The sequence below is a fragment of the Acipenser ruthenus genome, chromosome 4 (assembly GCF_902713425.1).
Source record: "Acipenser ruthenus chromosome 4, fAciRut3.2 maternal haplotype, whole genome shotgun sequence".
Lineage (NCBI taxonomy): Eukaryota > Metazoa > Chordata > Actinopteri > Acipenseriformes > Acipenseridae > Acipenser > Acipenser ruthenus.
Genome location: NC_081192.1, coordinates 48326126 through 48342574, shown reverse-complemented (window position 1 = coordinate 48342574; position 16449 = coordinate 48326126). Strand labels below are relative to the sequence as shown.

At 39.1% G+C, this 16449-nt stretch overlaps 1 protein-coding gene across 2 annotated transcripts; it reads left to right on the top strand.

Moving 5' to 3' along the window:
* Window positions 1-820: 820 nt before the first annotated feature.
* On the top strand, window positions 821-16449 carry LOC117400625 (glycylpeptide N-tetradecanoyltransferase 2). Of its 2 annotated transcripts, XM_034000833.3 has the most exons (13): window positions 821-1254; window positions 1347-1480; window positions 3184-3352; window positions 5100-5244; window positions 6192-6310; window positions 7864-7955; window positions 8503-8619; window positions 9004-9174; window positions 9615-9723; window positions 10710-10880; window positions 12280-12447; window positions 12959-13096; window positions 15682-16449. In XM_034000833.3, exons 2-13 carry the CDS (start codon window positions 1368-1370, stop codon window positions 15700-15702), a joined length of 1533 nt encoding a protein of 510 aa, XP_033856724.1. In that variant the 5' UTR covers window positions 821-1254; window positions 1347-1367; the 3' UTR covers window positions 15703-16449. The 2 variants fall into 2 exon arrangements, with proteins under 2 accessions (XP_033856724.1, XP_033856726.1); XM_034000835.3 differs by lacking the exon at window positions 821-1254 and having other exon boundaries at window positions 1301-1480; window positions 3235-3352.

Genomic DNA, 16449 nt, shown 5'->3' with positions numbered 1-16449 from the left:
TCCAGGTTGCCATCCCACCAGGTCTGGGATGGGTCGGGGTTGCAGCGGATCCACTAGTCCATCTCTCCTCACTGCTCCTGGTTGACGCTGAGGTTTTGTTCTTAATCCCACTTCCTAACACCAATGTAGCGTTTCACAGTGCAGTCAGAAAACAGGAGAGACAGACGCGCTTGTTCTTAGTTCCAAAAGCTTTATTCGGTCCCTTTCTCCCCACACACACAGAGTCCACACCACTCAGTCAGTGGGCAGCAGTGTGGAGTAGTGGTTAGGGCTCTGGTCTCTTGACCTGAGGGTCGTGGGTTCAATCCTAGGTGGGGGACGCTCCTGCTGTACCCTTGAGCAAGGTACTTTACCGAGATTGCTCCAGTAAAAACTATTCTGTATAAATGGGTAATTGTATGTAAAAATAATGTGATATCTTGTAACAATTGTAAGTAGCCCTGGATAAGGGCATCTGCTAAGAAATAAAGAATAATAATAATAACAATAATAATAATAATAATAATAATAATAATGTCAGCCTCTCAGGAACCATAGCAACCAAAACACAACAAGAACAGGACATGGGAGCGCCTCTGATAACCCCAGCCCCGCTCCTTTAAAGCTTACACATCCCATTGGTCCTCAGCCGCACACTTCGGGGCAATTGGAACACACTGAACACGTGGACACACAGTGACTCACAAACGGGCCCAATCACTGGGGAGACACAGACTATGCATTACAGGACTGATACAATGGGACAGGACCAATCACAGGGGAGACACAGAACATGGCCCTGCATACAGAGGGAAGGGAACACAATTACAAACAACGGGAACGATATAAGACACACACAGCACGTAAACACACATACACAACAGAAGTACGATACAAATACACAGATCGTTACAATATCATTCAATTAAACCGCAAGTGTGGTTATCAATATAATAAAAATACAAATTAAACACATATTTACTGTATAACAATTGTATTTGATTCATAAGACTTACCAAAAGGGTACATTCACATTGTCACTAATGTCCTAATATACAGTACCTATTCATAGTGCATTTAATTTAACTTAAAACAGCAGCCGTCTTACTTCTGGTACTCCTGATATGCCCGAATGCGTTTGTGTTGACATGTTTTAGATGTTCTAAAGGAATCCATGTTTGCAGTTTCACTTAGCATTCAAATCCTAAAATGTCAAACACCGTTTAACAAAATCTCTCCTCAGCAAATAACTCCCCGACACGCGGAGGACAACAGGTAGAGGGAGCTGTTTCTGTCCATTTTCCTTTGTGTGTGTGTGTGTGTGTGTGTGTTTTTTTTTGTATTGCTCTCCGTCTCCGTGTTTCTAGATTTTTTCAGCATTTCTCTCCATGATGGCGGAGGACAGCGAATCTGCAGCCAGCCAGCAGAGTCTGGAGCTGGATGACCAAGATACCTGTGGTATAGATGGAGACAACGAGGAGGAAAATGAGCATATGCAAGGGTAGGCATCAGAAAACAAAAAGCATTTAAAACAATTAAATATTACCCACACCTATACTAGGACTGACAGCTAGAGGTGTAGCATACATACTGCACTAGTACATGCAATTCTCAAAAGGCCCTTCGCTTATTTCTAATTTGATTGAATTACGGTATTCGTTTGATGCACGAATGGAACAGAAGGAAACATTGCTGTAAAAAAACAAGGCTGATAAGACATATGAGGATGTTTTTGCTGGTCTCGAACTACAATCATTTAAAAGTTAAAATAAAATGAAGTCAACCCGGCGCAGTGTACAGGATACCAGTATTCATTATTGTCCTAGACGTGTTTTTACACTAGCATACATTCGTAGTACATGCACGACAGGTAATTGATCTGTTTCAAATTGACAACGATTTTTTAAAATGTTATTGTAAAGAAGACAAGATGCTAAAATACATGCCTAGCACTTAGACCATGCATCTTGACTTGTCTGACGCTTACACCGTGACGCTGAAGCAAGGAGTTGACCATTCTACATTAGGAAGACACCAGTCATTCTCTGGCTACACTGTAACAAACAGCAATCGATTACACGTACGAAAGCATGAGAGTAGTATACAAGTAGCCTTTGTTTTTGATTGAAATAGTTTTTGTTTTATTTCGTTGTATTGTTACTGGATTTTCGATTCATTCATCAAGTAGTGGGTTCACCGCGTTCACGTGTGAGTTGTATTTAATACAGTTCGAAGCTTTTGTTAAAGGGTGTGTCTTACACTTAGTAAAGCTGGACTGCTGCTCCATTCGGATACATAAGACATGTTTAGACTTTGACTTGTATTGTCATGTTGCCGCTTTTTGTAAAATGTGTTGCCACAACGCAGAGAAAGAAATTTATGCGTTAAACTTTTACGTGAATAATGTACATTACAATATGTAAAGCATAGCTAGATGGATATATTTATATTGTGGTGTTTGAAAAAATAAAACATATTAAACACAATTTGAGGGAAAAAATGTGAACACTTTTTTTTTTCTTTTAAACTATTCTGAACGATTAGAAATATAATCCATACAAGAAGCCAAGTTCGGGGGTATATATAACTTCACTTGTTTAACCCTAGGAAGATGACTTGATCACTGCGTGAGACAGAAAATTGAATAATAATCCAAGGGTTAAATAATTCAGAATGCACCGATTCAGTAGTTGAAACCCTTTATACTGTATGCTTCCAACTTTGTAGGAAAAATCTCTTTAGGGAACCATTGCCCTTGTATTTGGAAATCTGGCTGCCTATTTGAAGTACACCATAGCTGAGCTCTCCTGCCAGCTGTGGGTACTGTATATGCTAAATAAACAAATAATATATGTGCTGTTACTGAGAGGCTAGTCTCCAGGGGCAGGGGGCTACAATATGGAACTGTTGTACAATGCAGCTAGTCATAGTTATTTTACACTAAATAGGATGCAAAATAGGCTCATAGCCTCTGTACACCAAGGGCTCTATTTTAATCATTTAAACATCTGCAGTATTTAGGTTCACTGCTGTTTAGATCAATTGAACTAACTCCCAACTTTGTAAGATTCAGTGAAAACAAAAGCTTTTGTCAGTGTGTTCGGCTGACATGTTTGTCATTGCATTTTACAAAGTTTCATTTAGTATTTCCAAATGTACCACACTGTCGAGTCTGTTAAAGTTCTGGATTCATCTTTGTGTCAGCCATTGTACAAGCCGGTGGAAACCCTGCTTGGTTTGTGTTGATCAACTCAGGAGTCCGGGAGGAGATCTGGGGGCCAAGAAGAAGAAGAAAAAGCAGAAGCGGAAGAAGGAGAAGCCGAGCTCTGGGGGAACGAAGTCAGATTCTGCGTCTGACTCTCAAGAAATAAAGGTGCAGCTGCCGCTGAAAGTGAGAGGAGACCACGGGTAATACCAGTGGTGCAAGTCACAGAGACACCAAACTGCACGACAAAAGAAAAAATATACATTGAATTAAGCTGACTGTTCTTGGCATGTGTGGAAGTAATGTAGAAGAATTGAATGATTTTTTTTTATTTTTTATTGAGATATAAGATTATCTGAAATTTATTTTGCACAAGAGATAATCCTCTCAATTCTTATCAAATTTTGCACTCAGGCTTAGAATACATTTCTAAATTTCTGTTTCATTGTTTTGATTTTAAATTGCATAATTCCAACCTTAAACGCACCTGTCATGTGACTTGCAGCACACTCATGGTTTCACACAGGAGTCTTTCAATGGCAATTCTTACTCTGCTATACTACTTCAAAGATTTGTGGCATTGGTGTTGCACATCTGTCATGTAGTTTAGTATACAATGCTGGAATGTTGCTTCCTGCCCAACATCCCCTTCATGTCTGGAAGAGACAACATAAGAAAATACAAATACATATTATTTGAAATAGTTGAGCCCCATAAAGTGTGTAAAAAAAAAAAAAAAAAAAAGTAAAGAACAAATACATGTATATTCATAAACTGAAAATATTTACATTTGGTTTCTGTTTATTTACCCTTTACTGTGGGTGTGGTGATTCACTGTCTATTTTCCCAGTGGCACTGAAACCTGAGACTCCCTGTACTACTGTGATAAATATAATTGTACTGGTAATGTTTTAAAGATATTCAGAAAGGATCTGAGGTGAAAAGTTTATCATAGAATTGTATACTTTTTTTTTTTTTTTAGCATTACTACATATCCCACCATTGAGTGTTTTGTAAGTGTGGATGACGTTTCCACCACGGCAGACCAGTACCGTACATGATATTGACTGCTTTCTTAATCTGAGAAAAAACATGGGGAAGCTAATTGGACATACATTTCATAGTTTCATTGAATTGCTATGTAATATTTATTACAAATATTTGAAAATAGTTGTATGGGGGCTCCCGAGTGGCACATCCAGTAAAGGCGCTCCGCATGGAGTGCAGGATGCGCCCTATAGTCTGGATGGTTCAAGTCCAGGCTATTCCTTTGCCGACCGAGGGCAGGAGCTCCCAGGAGGCGGCGCTCAATTGGCCGAGCATTGCCCAGGGGATGGAGGGTTAGGTCAGCCAGGGTGTCCTTGGCTCACCGCGCACCAGCAACCCCTGTAGTCTGGCTGGGAGCCTGCGGGCTTGCCTGTAAGCTGCCCAGGGCTGCATTGTCTTCCGACGCTGTAGCTCTGGGTGGCTGCATGGTGAGTCTGCAGTGTGTGAAGAAGCGGGCTGATAGCACATGCTTTGGAGGACAGCGTGTGTTCGTCTTTGCCCCTCCCGAGTCAGTGCAGGGGTGGTAGCGGTGGGCTGAGCCTAAAAATAATTGGACATTACTAAATTGGGGAGAAAACAATACAAATAATTGGTGACTGCTAAATTAAAAAAAAAAAAAGAAGTTGTATGTACAGAATAAAAAGTTAATTGCTTGAGAACCGTGTTTTTTAATTAGTACAGTCCCTTTGCTCGTATAAGGTGGTATTAAGCAGTATTGTCACAAAACTATAAAGTATTAATACTAGTTTAATTATTATTTTTACAATTTAGCAAAAATGAGAAGACAGATCAACATTTCTGACAATGATAAACTTTTTCATACTTGTATGTGTTTTTTTTATTAGCTTATTTTTTTTCTCTCACGCAGAATCCTGCTATACCAGTGCAAAAATTGCAAGACATTCAGAGAGCAATGGAGTTACTCTCAGCTTGTCATGGTCCAGCCAAGAATATTGATGAGGCTACTAAGCACAAATACCAATTCTGGGATACTCAGCCAGTTCCTAAGCTTAGTAAGTACTACATTTTCTGCCTTTTAATTAAAAATGAATTAAATAATTTGAGTTAGTTTGGCACTGTGGGAGCGACATGGTACAGGGTACAAGCAGTCTTTATTCTTGTAGGATATGTATTTTTCCTTTCTTTTAACTTTGCATGTGCTGTGTCCACAGGGCATAACCTTTCTGTGGTGGTGGGCTTTGATGTGGTGTGGTCTGCTATCTAATATCATTACGTCATTTTTAATTCCCTGAAAAAAATCTTAGTAGTACACTTCCTAATTACAGTCCCAAGTATTTCTATGCATATAACTCTTTTCCCTGCCGCAACTGACCCTGTTTAGTACAAAACTTGTGGTACATTTACTATTTTTCATTATGGTAATGTCTTAAATTACTGTGCCTGCTTCTTTGGATGAAAAGATATTATCAGCTCACCACCTACTGTAACAAGGGAAGCTGCTGCGCAATTAAATCATCCTCAGACTGCTGGAGGTAAACAATGTAATCAAATCTGATATATGTGGGTAGATGCAGCTGCTAAAGAATTTGCAACAAATTATACAAATCTCTTCATGTTGACTCAAAACTTTATTTAGGCACCTTAAGATCTGACTGATTTTTTTTTTTAATTTTTTATCCTTATTGTTGCGTTTCAGCCGTTCATTATAATAATTTTGTTTATTTTAAGTTTAAGGCAAGTTGACTTCCTGAAGGATGCAAACCTGCAAGAATATTGCTTTCCCTAACCCTTCCAGTGCTATTGAACTTCCCCTTTCTTTAAAACCATCAAACCAGCGTACGAATCTCAATGTTTTACTGCCCTTGGTGTGTGTCTGTGATGTGTGATGTTACAAGTCGTAGAGGAAATTGTCCAGCATCAAATTTTAAAACGGCTAGTGACCTGTCTGTAACACAGGTGATTAAAGTATGTTATTTTGTTTATTCCATTTCCTTGCCAGATGAAGTTGTTACATCCCACGGCCCTATTGAACCAGATAAGGAAAACATTCGCCAGGAACCTTACTCTTTACCTCAGGGTTTCATGTGGGACACCTTGGACCTGAGCAATGCAGAAGTGGTAAGTTGGAAGATGTCAGGGCTTTCAGGTCAGCTACACTTTTTTTAAAGTCACCTCCTATTAGAGCTGCGCAAAACAATTACCTGGATAATCTCTCCACAGGTGAGGGTTGTTGGTGTGGATTGGGCTAATTTACTATTCCAAGTGAAACAACTGAAGAGTCAGCTGCTTGGAGTTGTGTGGATTGCTGTACTCCACAGTCTAAGAAAAGCAACAATTGTCACAAATCCAAGCATATATTTCTTCACGTTTTAATTTTGAATGGTAAATTAGCCCAGTCTACAACAATGACCCTCACCTGATTGTCAGCACCTGATTTCAGTAGATGGCTCAATCTGAATAATCACATAATTGTTTTGCACAGCACTACCTCCTATTACAGTAAAGTGTGTGTGTGTGTGTGTGTGTGTGTGTGTGTATATATATATATATACTCATATTGGCTTTATAACAGTAGCAAATGAAACTCATTTAGAAGTGTGTTTGTTAACATTTATATATTCATTTAAATAAGTGGTAATAAAGGTGCCGTCCTCAGTAATTGTTAAGACCTGGGGTTCTCAGTTTTTATCTTGAAAACCCTGGTCTGGTCACTACCAGCAGGGCTTATCAGGTTATGTATTGTTGTACTTTGTTTTGGGCAGGGTAAAGCAACCTTGGCTCTTGCAGTTAGTGGTGCAATCGACAACCTAATTTCTTACCACATACGCATTTATCAACAATAAGCCATGCATCAATAACATTTTATTTTTCAAAATTGAGAATGAACATTAGAATTTTTATCAGAAGAGCCAATAACTAAAAACGCATAATAGTTAAACAGCAAGGCACAACTTGCATTCAAATGAGAACACTTTTTTGATAAAAACATAAAACCTGAAGGACTTGTGCATGCATCCACATCATACTGTATCTCACTAAGACTTTAATGATAAAAAAATTAACAGAAGTCATTCTGATCTGAAATATGCTTGTTAATGAACATTACTGTTAACATTTTATATTAGAAGCGTTTACCATCTGCACGAAATTCTATAAATTGCCAAACATTGATTTTTTAAATAGCTTTCATTTTAAATGAGGAAAATGTAATTAAAATATTTAACTGATGGGACTTGTCCAAGGCGAAGCCAGAGGCCAAACTGTCTTTATCTGAGCAACGCAGTGACATTGGCCCCCTACTGTACTAGCACTATATAAGCGCATAACTACATAATCAATGATTTAATGTAAACTGGCAATGGGAGACTTTAAGCTGGGCTTTAATTTGATGCATCGTTTCACCAATATGTAATTGAAGCTCTGGAAATTTAAGAACAAGTGATCAATAATCTATGCATCAATTTAATTGTTACATTTCTACTTCCAGTTCATGCCAATACTTGTTCCAACCAGGTTCTTATTTATCCAGTTGATCTTCAGGAGGGTCAATTAAATAAGAAATAGTTGTTTAGTTAAATAAGAAAAATAATGTTCAATGGAATAGAAAGGGGACCTCTCTGGTAAAGTGTTCTGAAGTAAAAAGTGCTACACGTTGTGTTTTTATCCTGTAGTTAAAAGAGCTGTATACCTTGCTGAATGAAAATTATGTGGAAGATGATGACAACATGTTCCGGTTTGATTACTCTTCCAATTTCCTAAAATGGTAAGTTTTTGCATGTTCCTTGATTTGCACTAGAACACTGACACAACAACTCCAATGCTGGGCTGTCATTCATTTTCAGTTGTTGCAGCATCATTTTCTTTTAATAAATGGTTAGGCTAGGCACTGCACAAGGATTAAGCCGCACATAGCTGCCCGTTAAAAAGAAAGGCCAAAACATTTGTCCTACAGTAGCTGTAACTGCAGGGTGTATCGAGTGCACTTGGAGCAGGTTTGATCCACTTGGAAAACTGTTACCTCCTAGTGAACTCCATGAGCCCTGTAGGCGCCCGGCCAGACTACAGGGGTCGCTGGTGCGCGGTGAGCCGAGGACACCCTGGCTGACCTAATCCTCCCTCCCCCCGGGCGGCGCTCGGCCAATTGAGCGCCGCCCCCTGGAAGCTCCTGTCCTCGGTCGGCAAAGGAATAGCCTGGACTCGAACTCGCGACGTCCAGACTATAGAGCGCATCCTGCACTCCACACAGAGCACCTTTACTGGATGCGCCACTCGGGAGCTCCTATTTCCTGTTTTATTTTGTATGTTTTCAGGGCACTGCGTCCTCCAGGCTGGTTACCACACTGGCACTGTGGAGTCAGAGTTTCTTCAAACAAGAAATTAGTAGGGTTTATTAGTGCCATTCCCGCCAGCATTCGCATTTATGACACGTAAGTGAAAAAGTGAACATTACAAATGTTGATAATGAGAAGCTGTTTGACCCATCAAGCCTTGTCTCTTGCTAGCCCATTTGCCTCCAGCACTGCCTAGTTGTTTAATGTTAACATCACATGGTAATCTAATCAATGAAATGTCTGCATAAAAAAAATCTATCTTCACTAGCAATGACTTCACATTAAAACGTTTGTTTAATTTGAATACTAAGTTCAGTATGACGTGTGGTGAAGTTGCATGTTTTAAAAGGTATAGATCATATAAAATATCCCTTTCTGAAGTACATTTATAAACATGTGTAAGGGATAGATTGTGCATGTTTATTCAGCTGTTAGTGTCCCCAAGAAAACATCCAGTAATCCATTGTGTCCCCGCTCCAGTGTAAAGAAGATGGTAGAAATCAATTTTCTATGTGTGCACAAGAAATTGCGATCCAAACGTGTTGCGCCGGTGTTGATCCGGGAAATCACTCGTAGGGTGAACCTGGAAGGGATTTTCCAGGCTGTGTACACTGCTGGAGTGGTGCTGCCCAAGCCAGTGTCCACGTGCAGGTACAAAGCTTTCCTTTCCAGTTGAGTGTGATCAAACCAGATAGCAAGCGATACTTTTGGCCTGGAATTAATGTTTAATGCATGTACTGTTATGAAATTTTTGCTCAGTGTATGGGGGAAAAAAATTAATGTAAAGATGTTTGTAATGTGGCAACAGCCCTACACTTTCTATCTTTAACTTTTTAATATGTTGGGAATAAAATGGACAACATTTACTTTTTTAAAGTATTTTGCAAAGGTGAAGGTGCTCTTGTGTAATTCCTATTTGCTGTGTTACACATGTGACACAGTGGATTGTGAGTTGTTTAAACTACATACATGTTTATGAGGAAAAAAAGGATTGTAACTCACTGAAGAACAGCTTGCCAGGTGAATGAGGGTGATTAAATGATGATGTCAATTCTTCTGGCTTAAGTTCTGTACCTGTACTGTATGTCCAGGTATTGGCATCGATCTTTGAATCCCAGAAAACTGGTGGAAGTAAAATTTTCCCATTTGAGCAGAAATATGACTTTGCAGAGAACAATGAAGCTCTACAGATTGCCAGATGTAAGCAGTTTATACTTTGTCTTCAATCGTTTGCTTACCCTGTAAACTAAGCAAAAAAGGCCTGTTTTTTACTTTCTGTTATGTTGTTTGCTATGTCCATGCTATGTTTGTCCTTTATCATTTATAAGCAGGATTAATAACGTATGTGTGTATACAGTACTGTAAATAATTATGGAAACATTCTTATAAGATGTGAGAAAGCAAATTACCACAAAATAACAGGTTTAGTGGTTGATTGCATTCACAATTGCTGATCGAACAAAAAAGCCTCATGTTTTTATCCCTGTGTCAAAATATTGAAGTAAACGTCAACCGGATAAGCAGAGCTTGAATTAAATTAATCTTCCTGTTTCTAGGTTGAATTTTATATTGTTCTTTAAACTTTGAAAGTTGCACAGTGACTGTCAAAATTAATATTCTTTTAACCATATAGTGATGCTGCCTATTCATTATCTATACTATTCACATGTGCAAAAACATACATGTTTTAATACTGGACTGGAAATATCAAGGCTCTTATTTTTATTATTACTATTATTATTTAGCAGATGCCTTTTATCCAAGGCAACTTGCAGAGACTAGGGTGTGTGAACTATGCATCAGCTGCAGAGTCACTTACAACATCTCACCTGAAAGACGGAGCACAAGGAGGTTAAGTGACTTGCTCAAGGTCACACAATGAGTGAGGCTGGATTTGAACCGGGCACCTCCTGGTTACAAGCCCTTTTCTTTAACCACTGGACAACACAGCCTTCTTATCCCAGACATTGTAAAGATGTCAAGGAAGGCGGCAGTCTTTAAGTATCAAGTAGTTGAAACTTGTAATAAGAGTGACAAAAGCTTGCACATGCTGGCAAGATGTCTAAAAGCTGTTCTAAATCTTGATCTTATAACTATGCCCAGTTCTGTATTATATTACTGTGTTAGTACTATACAGTATTTGTATAATCTGTGAATGTGTCAAATAAATATTCTCGTTCCCCCAGGCCACGAAAACAGCTGGCTTGCGAACCATGGAGAAAAAGGATGTCAAACAGGTGCAGGAACTGCTTGAAAAGTATCTAAAGCAGTTTCACTTAGGACCGGTTATGGATGAGGAAGAAGTGACACATTGGTTCTTGCCACAAGAGAATATAATTGACACCTATGTAGTGGAGGTAATTGATACTTTACCCCCATTGCTCACTTTGATTCATGAACTTTGCCTTTTTAGGGAGGGGGGGTGGGAGGGGGGTGTAATAATGTGTAATGTTTTGCATGGTTGTGAATCGGTTGGTGGAGCATTTGTAATATATAAAAAATACTGTAGGATTTGTAGATGTTATTATTTTTTAACATCAAACCTTTGGGTTCTGATCATTTAAATATATATATACAGTGCTGTGAAAGTATTTGCCCCCTGTCTGACCTTAGCCGAGGCGAGAGAGGCCTGCAGATCCCTGGATGTTGTTCTAGGGTTCTTTGTGACTTCCTGGACGATTTTACGCCTTGCTCTTGGAGAGATTTTGGCAGGATGGCCACTCCTGGGAAGATTCACTACTGTCCTAAACTTTCTCCATTTGGACAATATGGCTCTGACCTAAGCCCTCCCTACCCGGACAGCGCTCGGCCAATTGTGCACCGCCCCCTAGGAACTGCCGGTCATGGTCGGTTGTGTCTTAGCCTTGATGCGAACCTGCGATCTCCAGGCTATAGGGCACATCCTGCACACCGCGTGGAGCACCTTTACTGGATGCACCACTCGGGAGCCCCACAATACATTTTTTTACAACTGCATTTCTATTAAGTTGAGTTACAAGAACACAAATCACAGCATCCCCATTTAGTTAAAAAGCCTGTCGCTGACAATTATTGAAATAATTGTATTGTTGGTGGTGTTGTTGTTGTTTATTTTAGTAATATGCTGCAATACGTATACGGTTATAAATACATACATACATACATTCAAATGTAACGCGTGTTTAGCTAAATCACAATACATGTATTTTAAATTCAGTTTGCCTTAGGCCTTAGTCTTTTTTTTAAAGACAATATTTAAGAATTTCTTAAGAAATTTGGGACAATCGTAAGAACTGAACTTAAGAACAATCTTAGGAAGATCTTAACTATTTTATTCCGAACCTTCTTAGGTTTTGTCTTAAGTAGACTCAAGAATACGGCCCATGGCTCGCTGCTCCTCCGTGGGCTCTGCCATGATTGATTAGCATTGTGGGATACACGATACTGTTTAGTATATCATTTGTATACATTAGCATTAAGGGCAGCTTAGTTCAGTTCGCCGCTGGAGCTCCTTATGAAACCAAGGTGCACCAGAGCCGCTCAGAACGGCAGAGGAAGGTGTGCTAGTGTCAAAAGAGCGTCGAGGTGAACTTAATTGTTTCAGGCAGCGCTCTACTCATGTCCTTAACTGGGGCTTAAAATGTTGTGCTTGAATTGAGTTTGGCAGGCCTCTAGAGCATCCGTCTGATTAATCGTTCTGGAATCAGGACTGAGTGCAAGGCTAGTGTTACTTTAAAGCCCTGGAATTCTAAGTGAATGTAACTTTCTGTTTTTCAGGGCCCTGGTGGAGTTTTGACAGACTTCACAAGTTTCTACACCCTACCCTCCACAGTAATGCATCATCCTCTTCACACGAGCCTTAAGGCTGCCTATTCCTTCTACAGTGTGCACACAGAAACTCCACTCATGGACCTCATAAATGATGCTCTCATTCTTGCTAAACTGGTACTATTGTTTTCTTTTTATGCCACACTATTGCTTCCATATACAATGTTTTTTTTTAATTATTTATTATTACCGATGATGGCACCACAAGTCAACGTTCTGCCTAGTCTGTAAGAATTTTGGATAAGGCAATTGAGGATTTTCTCATTTTATTTTTGAAGGCTTTTGGGTGAACACCGAAACAAAGCTATGAACTTGGCATTCCTATCTCTCTTTGATTATCTAGCAAAGTGATATATTAATCATAAAAATAAAAATAAAAATGCCATAGCAGTTTAACAAGCAAGTGCAGCAGGTGTGATCCAGGACAGATACAGAAGGCAGTCAGATGAGCTTCAAGCCATGTCATTCCCAAGGCTCCCCAGCGGGTGTCACAGTTGGCCACAGTCAGACTAAGACAGGAATGCAGGCAGGGCCAAAGGTATCTTTTCAGACTTCCCTACAATAATCGAGTGAGTATGTAATATGTTAATGTTAATCACTTAGTCTCTTTTTTTATTTACATTGACAGAAAGATTTTGATGTGTTCAATGCACTGGATTTAATGGAAAACAAAACATTCCTCGAAAAGCTGAAGTTTGGTATAGGCGATGGTAATTTGCAGTATTATTTGTACAACTGGAAGTGTCCAGCTATGGATCCAGAAAAGGTAAGATTTATGTTAACAGCCCTCCCCAGAGCCATTGCTCAGTTTCTTTTGATAAAATACTCATTGTGTTGGCTTTTCTGGATAAAATGCTGTCCTATTAATTTTCAAGGAACTCTGTTAAAAGGATGTAGGTCACCCTAAGGCACAGAGCAGATGGTGTAAAAATGTAAGGTCAAGGGAATAGATTCTGGAATACAAAATGGTCTAGTTCCTGAGCATATCCCTCAGCATTTTCATGAGGGAAACAGAAAAAATGCCATTGATTTTGATTGTGTGTGTGTGTGTGTCTAATATATATATACATACATACATACATACATACATACAGTGCCTTGTATTCACCCCCCTTGGACTTTTCCACATTTTGTAGTGTTACAACCTGGAATTAAAATGGATTTAATTAGGATTTTTTGTCACTGATCTACACAAAATAGTCCATAATGTTGAAGTGGGGAAAAAAATCTACATATTTTTCAAAATTATTTACAAATAAAAAACTGAAAAGTCTTGATTGCATAAGTATTCACCCCCTTTGCTGTGACACCCCTAAATAAGCTCTGGTGCAACCAATTGCCTTCAGAAGTCACATAATTAGTTGAATGGAGTCCACCTGTCTGCAATTAAAGTGCCACATGATCTCAGATTAAATACACCTGTTTCTGGAAGGCCCCAGAGTTTGTTAGAGAGCATATCTAAACAAACAGCATCATGAAGACCAAGGAGCTATCAAAACAAGTCCGGGATAAAGTTCTGGAGAAGCACCAATCAGGGTTGGGTTATAAAAAAATATCCCAAACTTTGAACATCCCCCAGAGCACCGTTAAATCCATTATTAAAAAATGGAAAGAATATGGCACAACCGCGACTCTGCCTAGAGAAGGCCGTCCACCAAAACTCAGTGACCAGGTAAGGAGGGCATTAGTCAGAGAAGCAACCAAGAGGCCAATGGTAACTCTGAAGGAGCTGGAGAGATCAACAGCTGAGATGGGAGAAACCGTCCATGGGACAACTATAACCCGGACGCTCCACAAAGCTGGGCTTTATGGAAGAGTGGCAAGAAGAAAGCCATTGCTGAAAAAAACCCTATCAAATCCTGTTTGGATTTTGCCAAAAGGCATATGGGAGACACAGCAAACATGTGGAAAAATGTTCTCTGGTCTGATGAGACCAAAATTGAACTTTTTGGCCTTAGCGCAAAACGCTATGTGTGGCGCAAAGCCAACACTGCTCATCACCCCGAGAACACCATCCACACGGTGAAGCATGGTGGTGGCAGCATCATGTTATGGGGATGCTTTTCATCGTCAGGGACTGGGAAACTGGTCAGGATTGAGGGTAAGATGGATGGAGCCAAATACAGGGAAATTCTAGAGGAAAACCTGTTTCAGTCTGCAAGAGACCTGGGACTGGGGCGGAGGTTCACCTTCCAGCAGGACAATGACCCTAAACACACAGCCAAAGCTACACTGGAGTGGTTTAAAAACAAGAACCTGAATGTCTTAGAATGGCCCAGTCAAAGCCCAGACCTCAATCCGATTGAGAATCTGTGGCAAGACTTGAAAATTGCTGTTCACCAACGGTCCCCATCCAACTTGACAGAGCTTGAGCAATTTTGCCAAGAAGAATGGGCAAAAATTGCAAGATCCAGATGTGCAAAGCTGGTAGAGACTTACCCAAAAAGACTCACAGCTGTAATTGCTGCCAAAGGTGCTTCTACCAAGTATTGACTCAGGGGGGTGAATATTTATGCAACCAACAAATGTCTTTTTTTTGTTTAATTAACTTTTGTGTCACAATAAAAAATATTTTGCACCTTCAAAGTGTTAAGTATGTTGTGTAAATCAAATGGTAAAAATCCCAATTAAATCCATTTTAATTCCAGGTTGTAACACTACAAAATGTGGAAAAGTCCAAGGCGGGTGAATACTTATGCAAGGCACTATATATATATATATATATATATATATATATATATATATTATTTATTTCATATCATATCATATCATATAGTCATATTATATTAAAAGGTCATGTAGTCATTATTTCAGTAGAATCAGTGCAGGTTCATAGGATCTCCAGCCAAGCTAAAAGCATGCTCCAAACCAGGTAGTTTTATTTTTTAATTTAGAGTGCCCTAGTTATTAATATCACCCCCTCTACCAACTTGAAATGCCTAATGGGAATGCTACCTCACTGCTGTGACTATGACTCTCCTGAGCTTTTCAGAAGTCAAACTACAGATGCGCTGCACTGATGAACCCCATACAGGGCAAAACATGTCGGCAGATACTGTACTTAGACTTTTAAAACGCTGTGAATGTAGAAGCCATTAGGCGACACTCCCGCAATTTGATTAGCTCTTGTAATGCTGGAATTTGCATATTTCCCAATTACCCATTGTTCTCTATTCATTGCTTTCATTCCCCTTAACTCGAAAGCTACTTTTTTATATGTATTTATGTATAGATCAGTGTATTGTTATCCCCATACATCATTTCTGAAGTCATTACCATGTTAAATTTTGAATTAATGGAATGTTGCTGCTTTTGTAGCCGGCAGAGTAACATAATGTTTTTTTCTTTCAGGTTGCTCTTGTCCTACAATAGCCAGTTTACAGTTACTAGTTAACAATCAAAAAATGAGCCAGCGATCTACTTTATTTGAATGCTGGATTGCTTCCAGGAAGATGCACACAAACCTGAAACAATCAAGTGAATGGAATCATCACTGGATTTGTTCTTCTAGGGCTTGTCTGGTTAACACGAGAACATTACGAATTCAGATTGCAGCCAAGTGATGTTTCTTTTAATCATTTACATCTTGAATGTGAAATCATACAGACTGCCTGAGACTGAATTTTATATTTATATTTTGTCCATTCGATAAGGATACTTTCATCATCTTCAGTCCACACACACACAGCTTGCTCCTAAGTTGGCTAGGAGTAAAACAAAAAGGAAAAGAAAAACAGTCTTATTGATTTATTTTTTGTACAACAGAGGTGCAATGGTAGATGTTTGTGTGAAAGAGGAATTGTCGCTGGTTTCTAGTTTTAAGCCAGGTATTTATTAAATACATGTTTTGTGCAGTTAATTGAAAATAATGAAGAATCCAAAGTTGTTGTTTTTTTTATTTTTTATTTTTTTTAAACTATCGTTGATGACTAACTTTGGAGTAGGTGAAAGATTGCAGAAGACAGGATCTGGGTTTTTGCACAACTGTAAAGCTCTTTGATAATGCTTCAGTTACATTTTTTTTTTTTAATAGTATATGCTAGAGATGACCCATTGAAATCCATATTACATTTAATAGTGGTTACTCTTTCAACAGTAAACTACATTTTGGAACCCTTA

What these genes read in the sequence shown, in the direction of transcription:
- LOC117400625 (XM_034000833.3), top strand. Translation starts at nt 1,368, where the DNA reads ATGATGGCGGAGGACAGCGAATCTGCAGCCAGCCAGCAGAGTCTGGAG. An exon ending in TCAGCCAGTTCCTAAGCTTA is followed by an intron (nt 5,245 to 6,191) that starts GTAAGTACTACA and finishes TTTCCTTGCCAG; the next exon opens with ATGAAGTTGTTACATCCCAC. An exon ending in CAGCTATGGATCCAGAAAAG is followed by an intron (nt 13,097 to 15,681) that starts GTAAGATTTATG and finishes TTTTTCTTTCAG; the next exon opens with GTTGCTCTTGTCCTACAATA.